At 42.8% G+C, this 16,675-nt stretch overlaps 1 protein-coding gene across 5 annotated transcripts in view; it reads right to left on the bottom strand.

Moving 5' to 3' along the window:
• Positions 1 to 16,675, bottom strand: part of Grip1 (glutamate receptor interacting protein 1) — a 639,981-nt gene that overhangs the window by 388,111 nt on the left and 235,195 nt on the right. For 2 of the 5 annotated variants that reach the window (XM_085843197.1, XM_085843199.1), the window contains exon 1: positions 642 to 1,177. The exons of 2 other annotated variants lie outside the window; for them this stretch is intronic. In XM_085843197.1, coding sequence (XP_085699323.1) covers positions 642 to 774 — 133 coding nt within the window. In that variant the 5' untranslated portion in view covers positions 775 to 1,177. Of the gene's footprint in view, positions 1 to 641; positions 1,178 to 16,675 lie in introns of those variants that run through there. One more of the 5 variants, XM_085843201.1, reaches the window with a different exon arrangement.

Below are 16,675 nucleotides of genomic sequence, written 5' to 3'. Positions count from 1 at the left end.
AAAAAATTTAGTCCTCCACTATTTTAAAGTCAATTTACAAAGGTCTCCATGTGGGTGGTTTTTGTTTTTTCTACAGGTATTGCTACTGCTACTGACAGCAAGCCAGTTCCCCTAACTTAATAACAAGGTTATGAACGAGCATCAGAGAAAAAGCATTTGAACCTTTAGAGTACAAACAACACACACTTCATCCCAGGGAACTGTCCAGAAGTTGGGGCTGTGAGCATTAAGCCTGAGCAGCAACTCCAACAGGAACAATGACTTTCAAACCAACCTCCTCTATCTCGAAAAGAGAAAGAACACACGCACATGAGATGATTGAAAAGAAATTACAACTGCAACAACATATTCTAGCCACCTACAAGACACTTTTTCGAACGGCTCCTTAAAATAACAGAATCAATCGATTCCACCTACAATTTTAACCTCTGTATGGACCCGCACTGGTAATAGTGTCTCGGTATGATCCGGTGGCCATACACTCAACAAATCAAGCAGGATGGAATCTAGCACTTCCCAGAACACCATCTGGAAAGTCTTTTGCCTCTAAGAGTAAAGGGAAGAAGCATGCAAGGTTTATTGTTAGCTCGTGCATGTGAGAAGGACCAGGAAGGGGAGGGGTGGTGGTGGGAAGCGCTTACTTCGAAACTGCTCCGCAGCGTAGTAATAGACATCCTCATAGCCCTCCTGGTAATCCTCTTCCGGCCGGTACCTTTTCCCCTTTCTTCTCCTAGATCTCCGAATCTGCTTGACAAATCCCAGGAAGCGGTCCATGACTGGCTCCCGGGGCAGCTGCGGCGGAGGCGCAGCCAGCAGCAGAGCGGAGAGCCCAGCTGCTCTTCAAGCCGGTGGAGCATGAATGACCCTCACTCACCAAGCCTGGGGACCAGGACACATCACCCTCCAGCCTTTCTCCTTGTGCCCATCAAGGCTGAGAGAGTTCAACCACAGCAGGAGAAAACACAACAGCGACGTGGGAGTAGCTTGGGGAGACTTCTCTTCCAGCCCAAGAAACTGACAAATCTACTAGTTTTTTTAAAGGATGGGTGGGTTAGAGAAAAAAAGTAAGATTATGATAAAAGATATCAATTGAAGAAGGAAAAGGGGGGGGGAACCGGTGAAGCTGTGGGCTTCAACTTGTTTCCAAACCAAACAAAAGTTCAAGATATGCAGCTTGAAGCAAGAGGCATCCCAGCACTAAAATGTCACTACCCAACACCTCCATCACCAAGCGGGGGTGGGGAAGTGCTCTAGTCAATGGACTGAACCAAAGTAGGGAGAGCCTGGCTTTGCCCACCTGCTAATCCTACCCACTCCTATTAGCATTCCTCTGCTCAAAGCTCAGCAGCCTGGCGGAAAACTTCCTAGAAAGCTGTGGTTTAGGAGAAGGGAAGGCTGGTTAACCCTTCGGCTCTCTGGCAGGCCACACTAGTGATCTTGCAAAGTGGTTTCACCCATATGCTCAGCCCTCTTGCTGACTGAGTGTGCTGCATGTGTTAATTGGAGCAGCAGGGAGAAGGCTCAGCAGCTGCTTTCAAACCCACTGGGCATTAATGTATTCCAATCGCTGTTTGATCTAAATATTAAAATGCGCTTCTCAGAGAAGCCTCTCATAGGCTTAGGAACAGCAAATAAAGGGACCGGGCGGCGTGGTGTCAAAGAGAACTGCAAACAATCCAACTTGGAACTCCAGGTTGATTCAGGCTGAGGTGTCACACCGTTTAACAATAAAACGTAGGAGCTAAGAGGCAGATGAAACTCCATTCTGAATTCAATGTGTCCAAGCCTTTATCCTTATCTTCAAAAATCACAAACAACTTAAAAACAAAAACAAAACCCCAACTCTATCAAAAATACTTGAGTCCAAAGGACCGAAGTTCCCTAGAGGCTACATGGATAAACATGACTCCTATGTAACATTCGCTCCTCTGGGGTCTTTCTTCAGAGGGTCTCCGCATGGATGGGGGTTTCTAACAGGAGGAATGAGTCATTTGGTTCCCAGTCTAATTCATCACTCGCACGTCAGCGTATTACCTAGCAGACTAATGATATCCCTCAGCTCCTTCTTCCCAGAATTGTAATTTAAAGAAATGCCGTCTGACGGAATAATGGTTGTTCAAGAACAATATCATAACGAGTGTGCACAGCCATCCCAAGGGGGCTGGCTGTACTCCTACTACTTGTCGTTGGGTTCACAGGCAATTGGTCTCTCTTCTGCATTTAGACAGGGCTCAGTTTTCAGATACAGATTGCTCATAATGAAGGCGGGACAATTTTATTTAGGAAGTCAAATATTTACCGACCAGGAATGTTCTGGCTCTGAAGTGTGTGGAGTCACATCCGATCCTCCCATGAAATTCCCCTATGCTTTGAGGTTTCTCATTCTGTATGCTGGAGAAGGTTGGATTTGTGTCGAGAGACACAGACCTAATGATGCTGACAGAAAGATGCTATAAAACGTTTCATGAACATCTTTAAACAACAACAACAACAACAACAACAAAAATCACCATCCTTAGGTTCTGAATCTTTTTGTTATTATTCTGGCTTCCTCAACCAAAGCAGAATAATTAAAAGCAATTACGCAGAGGCTTGCAGATGTGCAGTCGAGACTTTGAATAACAGGTCAGTAAGTGAGTAGCAGCATGGTCTCTCAAATCAGCTACAGGAGGGTGCATAGCCCTCCTTGGAGAAGAAAAGAAGCCGCAGGACTGGCTCCAGGCCACAGCTTATCAACTGAACAAGGTTGGGGCAGGGAGTTTCTGCTACTAATTAAGAGATTATCTTGTCTACCTAAGAGTCACTTCATGAAATACCAAGTCTTTCCTATGTGATTGTTCTTGAAAACAGAGCGAGCTGGATAGTGTTATGTCCACTAAAGTCCTCAGAGAAGAAGGAGGCTCAATTGAGAAAATGCCTCCATCAGATCAGGCTATAGGTAAACCTGAGATCAATTAGCGGTGGATGGGGAAGGCCCCGCCCACACTGGGCGGGGCCACCCCTGGGCTACTGGTCTTGGGTAGTATAAGAAAGATGACTGTATGGTGTGAAGCAAGCCAGTAAGCAGCATCCTTCCATGGCCTCTGCATCAGCTCCTGCCTCCATGTTCCTGCCCTGTGTGAGTTCCTGTCCTGACTTCCTTCAGTGATGGACAGTGCTGTGGAAGTGTGAGTCAAATAAACCCTTCCCTCCCCTGCTTGCTCTTACAATGGTCATGGTGTTTCATTACAACAATAGAAACCATAACGAAGACACAGAGTGGGAATAGCAGGGTAGTGATTTTTTTTTTCTTAATTGAACCAAGCAAATACCCTCATTGGCGTAATTAATTTAGAAAACGCATGTGTTCTCCAGAAACAATGCCGAGACCCATTTTATCTACCTGCATGTACAACTACCGCTGTAACGGGCAGCTACACAGTAGCCGGAGGGGATGCTGCGCGTTAGTGGTTAAAAGTTCCTGTTCAATCCAGAAGGGCCGACACACTCAGAGGAGCAGAGCTCTTGCCAATGGACGATACCTTTACAAAGAGCAACTTAAAGCTTACCCCTGACATTCACTGACTCTCACCTTCAGTATTTGCTAAGACCAACATCTCAACCAGTCGCAAGTAGCCATCTTTGCAGAAGAACAGTCACAGACACGTGAAACTGTCCACAACTTATCTATCAGAAGTAGAGATCTCACTTGCCCATGATTTTATTATTGGCTGTTTTCCTTTTCAAAATATTTATTTTGTATAATATTGTGTGTGTGTATCTGTCTTAATTCTCCTGTGTATGTGTGAGTATGTGCATGTGTGAATATTGTATATCTACGTCTGTATGTTTTGACTCTGTGTGAGTGTGAGTGTGTGTGTATGTGTGTGTGTGTGAATGTGTGTCTGTGTGTGCACATTCTTGAAGAAGCAAGAGATGTTTTCTTCCCTAGAGCAGGCATTGTGAACTGCCTGACATGGGTTCAGGGAACTGAACTAAATTCTTCCAAATATGTTCTTCCCTGGTGAGCCTTTTCTCCACCCACCTCTTATTCAACGATTTGGTATCAGAAAACCAATTGGTGTGCTCCTTGCTGAGGAAGACTATTTCTCACCCACCCATCGTTCCTTAGTTCTCTGTTCTTGGGTTGAGGTCCTGGTCTTGGGGTCTGTGGTCTTTCATCTGCTTTGGCATGCTGATTGGATTGTTTTTGTTCAGTTCAACTTTAGGCAGTCGTGTTGGTGAGACTTTATGGCTTGGATGCCCCACCCCTCTCTTCTGGAGGATTTTAGCTGGGAGGCAACGACGTCTGGACTTGATTTTAACAAAACATGTTTTTCTTTTTAATGCATCATGGGACTGTGATTGAAGAACAGTTTAGTGTTTCTACTTGGAAGGTTACGGCTATCACTCTCACAGTGTATCAGTCTTATTAAAGTAGGGAGCCAGGACACAGCAATCAGAATCTGCTCAGGTCACAGATAGTGAATGAGTGTGGCCGTGCACCATGGGACAAAACATGAAGAAGCACAGCAGAAGCTCAGAAGTGTCTAGATCAAGACGACACGACAGGGCCATTCCGTCAGAGGTGCGGGAGGGGAACAGAATCCTCTCAGTCCTTTGGGGATTTATAGTCCTGAGTGTTACCTCAAAGCTTTCCTGTTAAGCAACCCAAGACCAGCCCTCGAGTTTATGGAGCCTTTCTGTTGGACAGCTGCTGCTGAGCTGTCCTGGACTGCTGTCAAGTTAGTAGCCGTGGCTGTGCTGTCCTCAGCAAGGCAAGCTACATCTTTGCGGAGACAGCCCCCCTACCCCCCGGACCAGGAAGCTGCGCATTTGTGACCACTCTAGCCAGTGGTCCTCATTTGGCTACCTGTCAGAGGCTGTAAGCAGCAGCCAATGGGCTCTCTTCCCATTTTCTTCCTTGGGCAAGTTTGGATTGGCTTATCCAAGTGTTTGGCATTTGATCTATATGGGTCAACATCTAAAAGTTAGAAGATTATACAAATAAACCAGGTATTTGATTTTTTTTAATTATCAGATGATATGGTAGCCCTGTACCCAACTCCATACAATAACTATAGGGAAGAGCTAAGTTACACCCATAAGACTTTGCTTTCCATTTAGCTATAGTCCCCTCCCCTGGGCCCAATTCTCTCAGTCAGTCACCTCTGGACCCTGCAGGCATCTGTGCCTGTGGACCATGGTAGAGATCTAATTGAGTAGCTTCTCCCCAAACACTAATTACTTGTAAAGCAATGGCAGCCCCCTGCTCTCCTGCAGAGAGCACTACCATTGCAACAAGTGGGCTTCAGTGGAGCTGAAGGACCACTAAAGCAGGACATGAAACTTCTAAGACAAAAAGTGTGTTCACGTGAGAAAACAACGCAGGCTGAATTATCCAACAAAATGCACTTCAACCAAGAGTAGCTAATATATACCAACACATACATGTGTTCTCTCTCTCTCTCTCTCTCTCTCTCTCCCCCCCCCCCCCCCCCCGCTCCCGGCACTTAGCATCTTCCTCCTGGGAAGTAGGCAGTCGCCTATGAAGCACTTATATGGTGTCTATACTCTTCTGAATTAGGTTCTCTATCTGCTTTTATTAAAAGACTAGGCTCGCTATTAAGATTAAGTCTTTCCCCTGCAGAATCTCCTGGACTGCTAATTAAAGAACACCCTTCTTTGCATATTTACATTAAATGATAGCTATAGTCTCCTCTGAGAAGCAGTATGGAGCATGTAGTTTATCTGGTAAATATTGAACACGCTAAATATTCTAGTCCTTTTAGATGCGGTGGCATCTACACATGTGGTCATGAACTGTGGCAGCCGTCTTGTGACCTCAGGAATGGCCAACCCAGTGTCACACTGAGGGTGGCAGAGTCTGAGCAGGAGGAAGCACTCCTGCCTCAGGAGTGATGCTATTTTCTCTGCTATAACAAGCCTTATAGCAGACATGATTTATCACACCCTCTTTGCTAAATGAAATCCATAGCTTATGAGTCTCATGCATACATAATCTAAACATAAAACATCTTAATAATGTTCTATTTAAATATCTTTAACAATAGTGAGTAAGTGCGTTGAAAGGCCTGCCTGCAACAGAAGATGAAGTTAGATCTTGGTAGCCACTTATAGTTTGATTTTTTTCACTTAAGATGTGATCAAAAGCCACTGGATATTTCAAATAGGAAATAAAGAGTAACAACATGGACAGTTGAATACATGCTTGCATGGTCTCCATATTTAAACTGCAATAAATATATCTATGCACCATATATCAAACTTTGTGCATATATAACCGGTTAGACATAAACCGAAGTGATGATAAACTGATTTTCTCTTACAAGCATATTTATCATATGGAGAGTTGGGAGCTGGGCTGAATACTGAGCAAATTTCTAGTTTGTAGGCATTTCTACCTAATTTGAGGACAGTTTCACCCTGGGCTACTCTCTCTAACATACAAACTCTGCTCACACCATGCCCCATTCAACACTATGCCAAACTGAAACAGGGAAAACACAAACAAACAAACAAACACACACACACATACAAAGAGAAAAAAACCACAGTTACTATTTCCAAAAGACTTTCCCTGAATAATTCCCAATTTAATATCTAATCTGATCTCATCCAACCACCACTTGTTTGGGTTGTTTGTTAAATGATGCAGAACAGATACCTAAAAGGTAACGGGAAACAAATTTGCTGGTCTGTAACCTGGGCTGGGGTGGACTAAGCTAATCCATCCATCTCTGGAGAATTTCAGGGTTGACCCTCCTCTGCCAACAAAGCTGTGAGTTCACAGGGCAGTGTGGAACAGTGCGTATCTCCTGATTATGTTTGCTTACTGGGTGTGAAATGAAATTTAACTGTGGTATGTCTGCATTTGTGAATTTACTGTGGTTGTTTAGACTTCTTGCAAAATGAAATGTCAGGCAGTCATTCTGAGGTTCCGAATATTTTAGGCTTTAAAGGTCTCAGATAAGAGGCTATTCTTTCCGTGTTTAAACATGGTCTCCCCTGCCACTTTGTAGAATTAACTAATATTTTCACTATTTTTCACCTATATGTAGAATAAGCATAGGAGAGTAAAAAACGAATGATTAAAAATAATTTTCAAATTTCCCACGCTTAATGTGCCATCTTAACATGGTAAAAGCTTTAAAAATCTTCTGAGCGTAGACATTGACATATTTTCCCCTTGGAGGTGTAATGTGTTTTAGGGGGACGGATACCTTGGGAAGTCTCTTTCAGCTACAAGACACTATAGTGTTCATGGACGAGATGTTTTCCAATGATGAAATCACGCTGTAGGTTATGGAGTCTTTTAAGGTAATTGTGAGACTTCATAGGATGCATTTAAGCCTCCCACAATGCTCTAAAGAAGGTATTGTCTAATATCTTCTATTTCCTAGAAATTTATGCATCCTCCCTCTCCCTCACTCCCTCTCCTCCTCTTTCCCCCTCCCCCTCCCTTCCCTCTCTACTTCCCCCCACCTCTTTTCCTCTCTGTTTCTTTCCCTCCCCCTCTCTTCCTCTCCCTCTCTCCTCCATTCCTGTTTCTCCTGTTCTTCCTTCTTCCTTGCTGTTCCCAATGTGTCTTGTTAAATTACTTAGACAACAGGAAAAAAAAATCTACTTTGAAACTGCACAATTTATTTGCCTATTGTTGGGGGTGGCTGTTTTGCCAAAGTATTAAATTTCGAAAACAGTTTGATTCATTTGGCTACAGACATAGTTTCATGATACTTAAAATGTTTTCCTATAGCCTGAGGTGATTTAAGAGTTTTAAAGGCTAGCCTAATTGTAACCTTTGGTTCCCTTTGGGTGTCTCCCCATCTTTTTGGTCTTTTTCTCTTGAATTCAGTTCCTGCTAATGAAGACACCTGCTTTGTGTGATATCAAACCTACACCCTGTCTTCTATGCTGTTGGCCCTGGTAGACATTGTTTCTCTGTTTAAACAGTCTGGTGTTTCTGCTTCACTCACTTTGCTATTGAACTTCAGCTGCCTCATCTGTTAGTCTGTTTTCTCATTTATACACTTAATTGCCCCTCACGTGGATTGCAAATCGATATTTATTATTCAACAGCAGACAGGAAGTGCGCAACCATCCTTCTCCTGATGGTAGCTGTATTTACAAGTTAAGAGTTTAAACCCATTAACTGAAATGGGGCTTTCCCAATGTCTGTGGCTTTAAGAACTCATTCACGCGGTCTATAAAGTATGTGTAGTGCCTGTGACATGCTAAATCCTTAATCCCTGCAACCTTTACAGTGTGCTCTATTTTATATCCTTGCTAGCTCATCTTGGTGCTTGACACACTTTTTCGGAAGGCCCTTGTAGAAATTAAATAGTATGCTTCCGTGAGCCATGAATAATGTGTGCCCAGCTCACGCTCAGCCAGATTCATTCATTCGACAAGGGCTTACTGTTTGTCAGAGGTGACAGGCACTGTCCCCACTCTGAAGACAGAGCCCTGTGCAGAGAAGGCAGAGTTCCCTGCTCTCCAGGGTCAGACCTCTGACCAGGGGGACATAACACACTGGGAAGCACATCCCAGAGCTCTGAAGTGATACACAAAGAGATGATGACCAAACCCAACAGTGGGACATCTGGGAAGGCCTCCCAAGAGGGTTGGGAATTTCAGCAGAGGTAAACAAGACAGAGCCATTCAGCAACACAAAAGGCTGAGCATGGAGCCAACAGGGAATGCACACAAAGGACCAAGAGCCTGGCACTGGGCCAGGGACAGGATGAAAGCCATGGCAGAGTTCTCTGAGAAGTTAAAGCAATGGGCAGGAGTGCCTGAATGTGAACTCTGCAGCCCTGAGGAAAAACTGTACATCGGTGTTCTAGGTCAGTTAGATGCACACAAACCACGCAGCTGTGGTTTAAGGATGTGAACTGCTTTTTGATCAATACAATAGAGTCATTCTGAGCAATGGTGGTGTAAAATGGCCCAGAAGAGGAAAGGACTCTAAGTAGGAATGGAAGAAAGAATGGCTTGTTAGTTCTTGCCTTGATAACTGGAAGAATAAACACATGGACTTGAGGAAAACGAAGATGGAAGCCTAAGGTGGGGCTGTGCCTTCCTGCAGTTTAGACGCTGTGTATCTTTCTGCACAAATATCTAGAGAACCAGTGAGAGCCACCTCGGCTGTGGGACTGGGACCATGTTATGCAGCCTCTCTGGGCTTCTTCTCCATCTACAAACTAAGGGGAGAAAGAACTAGGAGCCGCCAGCACTATTGTGCAGATTCGGTCACTCCATCACACTTGATAATCACATCTTGATAGCATTATGAGTTGGGTTTATTTTACTGACAACAGGATTCTTTTAAACCTCACTTATGTTTTTCATCCCTACTATTAGGGCTGCTCTCTATAATTCCTGGAATTACTCACATAACTATAAGTCAGTGTAATACCGTCCTACCATTGTATCATTGATATGTGCTGAATATTAATTTAGCATATTACATATTAGGTTGCTCATTTGACAAAAACTGAATAGAATAATAAGTACCAAAGTATACTGAGTACTATCAATAAAACAAAACAAATATCAAAATACAGACGGACACTGTGCCGTAAGAAAGTTGATATTATAGAGTCTGGAAATTACTGGTTATAGGAAAAGTAAATAAAGAAACTTTGTAAGAGAGACTCAACCAGAAGTCCATACCTTTCACTATATATTTAGCTTATTGAAGAAATTGCTATGCAATGCTGTATTCTGCTTGAATATTACTAATGAATGACAAAGAAATCACAGTGCTGAGAATACCAGAGAATGGTCTTCACCATCATAGCAATTTCAAATTCTTGTTCTCTCCCGCAGCAAACTAGTCAGGCAGTTATCATACTACTACTCATCGTATTCCAACAAAATGCATCCATTAGGTCAGGCAGAACCACAGACAGTGGTGATCTGGTGATGTACAAGACACTAGGGGCCTTGGCTTTCACTCCAGTGGGTAAAACAGGGAATAGGAGCAATTTCAGAGAGTAATAAATTTTATGAAGACAATAAGGCATGAGAACGGAACAGAGCTGTACTTGGATGGAGAGTGAAGGGAACATTAAATATGGCGGCTGGAGAATATCTTTTTAAGGAGAAGTCACTTGAACGGACCAGGATGTCTGGAGGAAAATAAATCCTGGTCAAATGGAGAAAAGCACACAGACTCCGAGGAGAAATGGATTTGGCATGTTTAAAGAACATAAAGCAAGAAAACTGGGGGCTGCAGGTATTTCTAGGTGGTAGGAGACCACCTAGCAGACAGAGTGGTCTGGGTTCTGTTTCCAGTACCATAAAACAAAACAAAATAAAACAAACAAACAAAAAAATAAGACAAAACAAACCAGCTGGAGGTGCTGGGGTAGACTCCTGGGAGGCCGAAGATAAGCACTGAAACACGGTAGAAATCCAGATCTAGTAGGATCTTGTCAGCCAGGATGGAAACTCTTTTGGGTGGCTTGGACTTGAACCCAGACCCTCACGATGCAAGTGCACTGTGTAGCAATGAAGCCAAGTCACCTGCTAGGAGGATTGGTTTTGATTCTAAGTGACAGAGGAGACATAGGATAGCATGTGTATGTCAGGATGTGTGTGGGTGCCTGTGTGTGTGTGTGTGTGGTGTGTGTGTGTCGTATGAGCATGTGCGTGTTGAGACTCTAACACAATTAAGTTACCCACCGAGGTCATAGTAAAGCTTTCTTTTTGGTCCAGTGAAACCATGTAGCCCAGGCTGGCCTCAAATTTTTGGAGATCTTCATGTCCCAGCCTCGTAAGTCCAAGGCTTCTGGGCATGTGCTAGCATGCCTAGCATAGAAAGGTATGGTTATTATATACAAGGTTACATGGGGCCATGATCATACAAATATCTAACATATTTTGAGCATACTTCCTATCATACCCACTAGCCTGCTCTTTCTGCCCTTTCCTCAATTATTCCCTTTGGTTTCTCAGACAATATTCTGAGAAACATTCATATTTCTACTTTCATGTCATGGGCACAATATCACAATATCTGAGTCCCACAAATGAATGAAAACATGCAGCACTTGACTGAGACTAATCGATTTGTTTAACATGATTTTTCTCTAGCTATTTCTGGTTTCCTGCAAAGAATACATCTTTACTTTTCTTTAGAGATGAAAAGAAAACCCACTGTGTACATAAATAGCATTTTCTTTATCTGTGTCTACAGATCGCAGAGATCCTTGCACATACTGTTACTGTAACGCTCTTCATAATTGCTAAGTTATGGGACCAGTTGAGGTATCTGACAGGCAGATGAAAAGGGAGTGTCCAGGGTAAGGTTTCAGGAGGCGTGAGGATTCTGAATGATACCACAATAAAGGGCATTTATCTACAGTTATTTCTCAGAGGAGATGGCACCAGTAAGCATGAGCCCTCAGGTAAACTAACCGTGGACTTTGGATGAGATGCTATGTCACTGTAACCCCATCCCTTCTAACAGAGGGACGTCTCAGTCCTGCCGAGGGATGCCGACAGTGTGGAAGGCTGGTCATTTATGGATGTAAAAGTGTTATGTGAACTGTGAATGACTTTGCTATCATTCCAACTGCTCCAAAAGATAAATAGCGTGGGAGAAATATAGTCAACCTAATCTTTCTCAAGCATGTGTAGTAAAATTATAAGCTTTATAAAAACAAATAAAATGGGTTAAGAATTTTTGTTCTAAAAACATAATGGAGCATGTGTCCTTGGTATATGTTGGAGTGTCTTTTGGGTATATGCGCAGGAGTGGTATTGCTGGTTCTTCAGGTAGAACTATTTCTATTTTTCTGAGGAACCACCAGATTGATTTCCAAAGAGATTTTTACCAGCTTTCAGTCCCACCAACAATGGAGGAGTGTTCCTCTTTCTCCACATCCTCGTCAGAATCTGCTGTCACCTGAGTTTTTGATCTTAGCCATTCTGATTGGTGTGAGGTGCAATCTCAGGGTTGTTTTGATTTGTATTTCCCTGATGACCAAGGATGCTGAACATTTCTTTAAGTGCTTCTCAGCCATTTGAGATTCCTCAGTTGAGTAATTTTTTTTAGCTCTGTACCCCATTTTTAACAGGGTTATTTGGTTCTCTGGAGTCTATCTTCTTGAGTTCTTCATATATTTTATGTATTAGTCCTCTATCACTATGTTTATAGTAGCCTTATTTATAAGAGCCAGAAGCTGGAAACAACTCAGATGTCCCTCAACAGAAGAATGGATACAGAAAATGTGGTACATTTACACAATGGAATACTACTCAGATATTAAAAACAATGACTTCATGAAATTTACAGGTGAATGGATGGAACTAGAAAATATCCTGAGTGAAGTAACCCAGACACAAAAGAACACAGTTACCCACTGATAAGTGGATTTTAGCCCCAAAGCTCAGAGTACCCATGATACATCCCACAAACCAAACGCAGCTTAAGAAGAAGGAAGACCAAAGTGTAGAGGTTTCAATCCTACATAGAACAGGGTACGAAATAATCACCAAGGGAGAGAAGAGGGGGAGGGATAAAAGGGGGCAGGAACGAGTATTGGAAGGGACAGGAGAAAAGTACAGAGGATTAGGACATTTAATAGAAATGTGTAGCAGAGGGGCATGGGGATCTGGGGTAGCCACTTGAAAGTCTCAGACTCCAGGGAAGGGAGAGGCTCCCAGGAGCCAATGGCAATGACTTTAGTGGAAATACCCAACAAAGGGGAGATAGAACCTGTAGGGACCACTTCCAGTAGATAGGCACAGCCCCCAGCTGAGGAATGGGGCACCCATGCATCTCAAAAATTTAAACCCAGATATTTTCCTGTCTGAAGGAAAGATCGGGACAAAAAATGGAACAGCGACTGAAGAAAGGCCATCCAGAGATTGCCCCACCTACGGATCCATCCCATCTGAAGACACCAAACCCCCACACTATTGCTGATGCCAAGAAGTGCTTGCTGACAGGAGCCTGGTATGGCTGTTCTCTGAGAGACTCTATAAGCACCTGACCAATAAAGAGGCAGATACTCACAGCCAACCATCGGACTGAGCATGGGGGGCCCAATGGAAGAGCTAGGGGAAGGACTGAAGGAGCTTAAGGGGATTGCAACCCCACATGAAGAACAAGATCAACTAACCTGACCACCTAGAGCTCCCAGGGACTAAACCACCAACCAAAGAGTACACATGGAGGGAGCCATGGCTCCAGATACATATGTAGCAGAAGATGGCCTTGTCTGACATCAATGGGAGGAGAGGGAGGCTTGATGCCCCAGCATAGGGGGATGCTGGAGCGGTGAGGCAGGAATGGGTGAGTAGGTGGAGGAGCACCCTCACAGAGGCATAGGGGAGGGGTGGGGGGATGAGGAGGGGAGTTGGTGGAGGGGTACTAGGAAGGGGAATATCATTTGAAATGTAAACATACAATGATTAATAAAAAAGAAAGTGAGAGGAAAAAACTATTTTTGTTCAACCTTAATAATATATCATTAAAATAATAATAAAAAAAAAACCACAGGAAAAATTACATCTCAGCAGACTTACAGAAAGCTTTGGGTGATTAAATCCACAATAGCTGCTATAAACTGGTAGCTACAAAGACCACTCAATGCAGAAGTACCAGGGCGTACACATGTGTGGTAGCCCTTCTTAACACACTGTATTCTGGTCTAAAAACGTAAGGAAATTTCTGAATATAGTAATACAATTCTATTTGTAATTTTGTAGGTTAGGCTGAGTACAAATTAACTCTTGTCAGTCTGCAGAGGCAAAAAAAAAAAAAGTAATAATCACAAAGCATTATCTTTTTCAGCACAGTTTAGTCAAAGTTATGCTTTAATTCTCTGTGGTGCTAAACTAGTCTCCCTAGAGAAGTTGAGGCAACAGTAATTAGAAATCAATCTCTCTCCCTCCCTCTCTCTCTCTCTCACACACACACACACACTCACTCACTCACACACACATACACACTCACACACATACACACATACACACTCACACACATACACACACACTCACTCACACACACATACACACTCACACACATACACACATACACACTCACACACATACACACTCACACACATACACACACACACACACACACTCACACACACATACACACTCACACACATACACACATACACACTCACACACATACAAACATGTCACTGCTAGTGTATATGTCTGAATATAGCAACCCAATTTATGTGCTTCCTTCTGTTTTATTTTACTTGAGGTTCAGAAAGCCCCATGCAATAGTGCTTACCTAATAGTAATCCCCAATAGATTAGGGAGACAAAAACACCAGCCCAGTATGGTCTATAAAAACCCAGGGGCCACATACTGTGACTTGTGCAGGGAAGAACAAACTGGTGGGAGGAAGGTAGCTATGTCCTTGTGAGTTCTTATTTTCCCTTGTAGGGTCTCAAGCCCAATAAAACCATACACTCTCTCAGCACATCTGTAAAAGGGTGCAAAGATCAACACATCATTCCTTCTAAAAAGCCAAAGCCAGTCATGTAGAACCAGGTCTCTCGCTGAGACAAGACCTGCCTGGAACTCCTTCCAGAGGAGCCTGCTAACTAACTCTGTGACCTTGCTCACCCCAGTCAAACCTTTTGAGACTTCTCTGCTCATCTATAAAATGAAGGGATTGGACCATACATTGCCTTGTGTCTTTGAAAGAGCAACATCTCAACATTTATCTTATTATACATCCTTGTGCCTGCAAAAACAATATCAAAATTTCCTAGGGTATTAAGAGTATTGGAAATGGTTTTTTGGTTTTTTTAATAATTATGTGTTCATTGGTACAAGCTGATAATGGTTCTCAAGTTACAAATATTGGTTTGGGGAAATTAGAGTTCCTTGAGTTTGGAGATCTCTTGATTTCTATTTGGATAATTATCTCACGATATCAGCCAAATGCTTCCCACATTGACATTTCACCACAGAACTGATCAATCAGTTGGTGATCATTTAACCCTTCCCTTGCTCCAGTATTGATTTCTAGGGAGAGCAAACCTCCTTTAGTGTTTGTTCGTCTCCTCTTCGGTTTCTGGTGTACGCTTCAGTGCCTACGCCGCCGCACATATGAACAACAAGAATGATTGGGCTCTTTTATTAACTTTTGTCTGTTACTGTAAAATCCAGAAAGCTCTTTTATTGGGATGGAATGAGAACTTTCAGCCAATAAGGCAGAGTGGATGAAAAAGTAAAAATGAGGTTAAGAAACAGACTGAATTATTTTTGTTTGAATTTAAATAACGACAGTAAAGGATCATTGAACAAAAATATAATAGCTTTAGACAAGGGACCCATCTCTTTCCTTCCTTCTGAGTAAAACAAAACAAAACAAAACAAACGGACTAATATGATAACACTTTTATTTATTTATTTTTTTTGCTTTGGAGAATGTACTTAAACACTTAATATTTTTTACACAGCAGATTGATTGTGTTTAATATATTATATGATTAATATATCAATGCCCTATAACATTATATATTTTTGTTATTTGAATAATTATTCCAACATTAATTTTTCTTAAAGGGAAGCAAGAGTATTTTGTTTTAGAATTAAATGAGCAGTCACCTCTGTAATTCCACAGTACAAACTAGTGAAAAATAACACAAGAAAATGGCCCGAGTTTGTTAGAGAAATTTAATAAAAAGCAATTCTGGGAATAAGGTGGTGACTGAGAAAGCCGAACATCTATATCTTCCTAGTCTTTACTCAAATATCACCTGCGACACATCCGCCCCCTCCCTTCCTCCCCACCCCAAAGACACACACATATAATGCATGCTTTCTCTGCCATGCTTGAACTAAAATTCTTATCAGTGAACCATATGCAAGTCCGTACATTTAATGCCATCTTCACGCCATCACACGGGGAGTCTGGGAATCCCCAATCCCACCATCGGTCATCCCATTAATGTCTGTGTCCTCACCAGGACTGTACACAGATACTCGCTCCAACCCTCGTAAGGGCACACTGTCCAGCTCTCTGAACAAGCCTGTCAAGTTTCAAACCTTAATAGAGTTGGCAACGATAAGATCTCACCATGGCAAACGTGCCCTGAGTAGGCCAGCATTTGAAAGAAAGGGGGGGGGGGAAGTGGGTAAAGAATGATCGCTAGGGCTGCAGAGATGGCTCAGCGGTTAAAGGCACTGACTGCTCTTCCAGAAGTCCTGAGTTCAAATCCCAGCAACCACATGGTGGCTCACAGCCATCTGTAATGAGATCTGATGCCCTCTTCTGGTGTGTCTGAAGATAGCTACAGTGTACTCATATAAGTAAGTAAGTAAATAAATAAATAAATAAATAAATAAATCTTTTTTAAAAAATGGGTCTCTAAACCCAAGAGATAAGGCTTTCTAATTCCAAGCAATAAGTCCAGCCATATATGCAATGACCCGCCACCACTACATCCCCAACATGAATATGACACAGCACTTGAGGGGAGTTTCGGATTATCTGGGGGCAGGGTGGGGCATTAAGAGGTAAGCCTGGCCAGAGCAGGGAACATGTGAAGATAAACAGTGCAGATGTTCCTAATGGCACAGACCCAGGTAGGGCCGCTGTGTTAGGGCTGCTGCATCCCTTGAAGGATGCATCACACTTCCTGTGTACCACATGCATCACACTTCCTGTGTACCACGTGGCCTTTCTGGG

The sequence above is a fragment of the Mus caroli genome, unplaced genomic scaffold (genome assembly GCF_978045245.1).
Source record: "Mus caroli unplaced genomic scaffold, Mus_caroli_1 scaffold_9, whole genome shotgun sequence".
Classification (NCBI taxonomy): domain Eukaryota; kingdom Metazoa; phylum Chordata; class Mammalia; order Rodentia; family Muridae; genus Mus; species Mus caroli.
The sequence above is the reverse complement of the archived record's forward strand: the minus strand, read 5'-3'. Positions and strand labels throughout refer to the sequence as shown.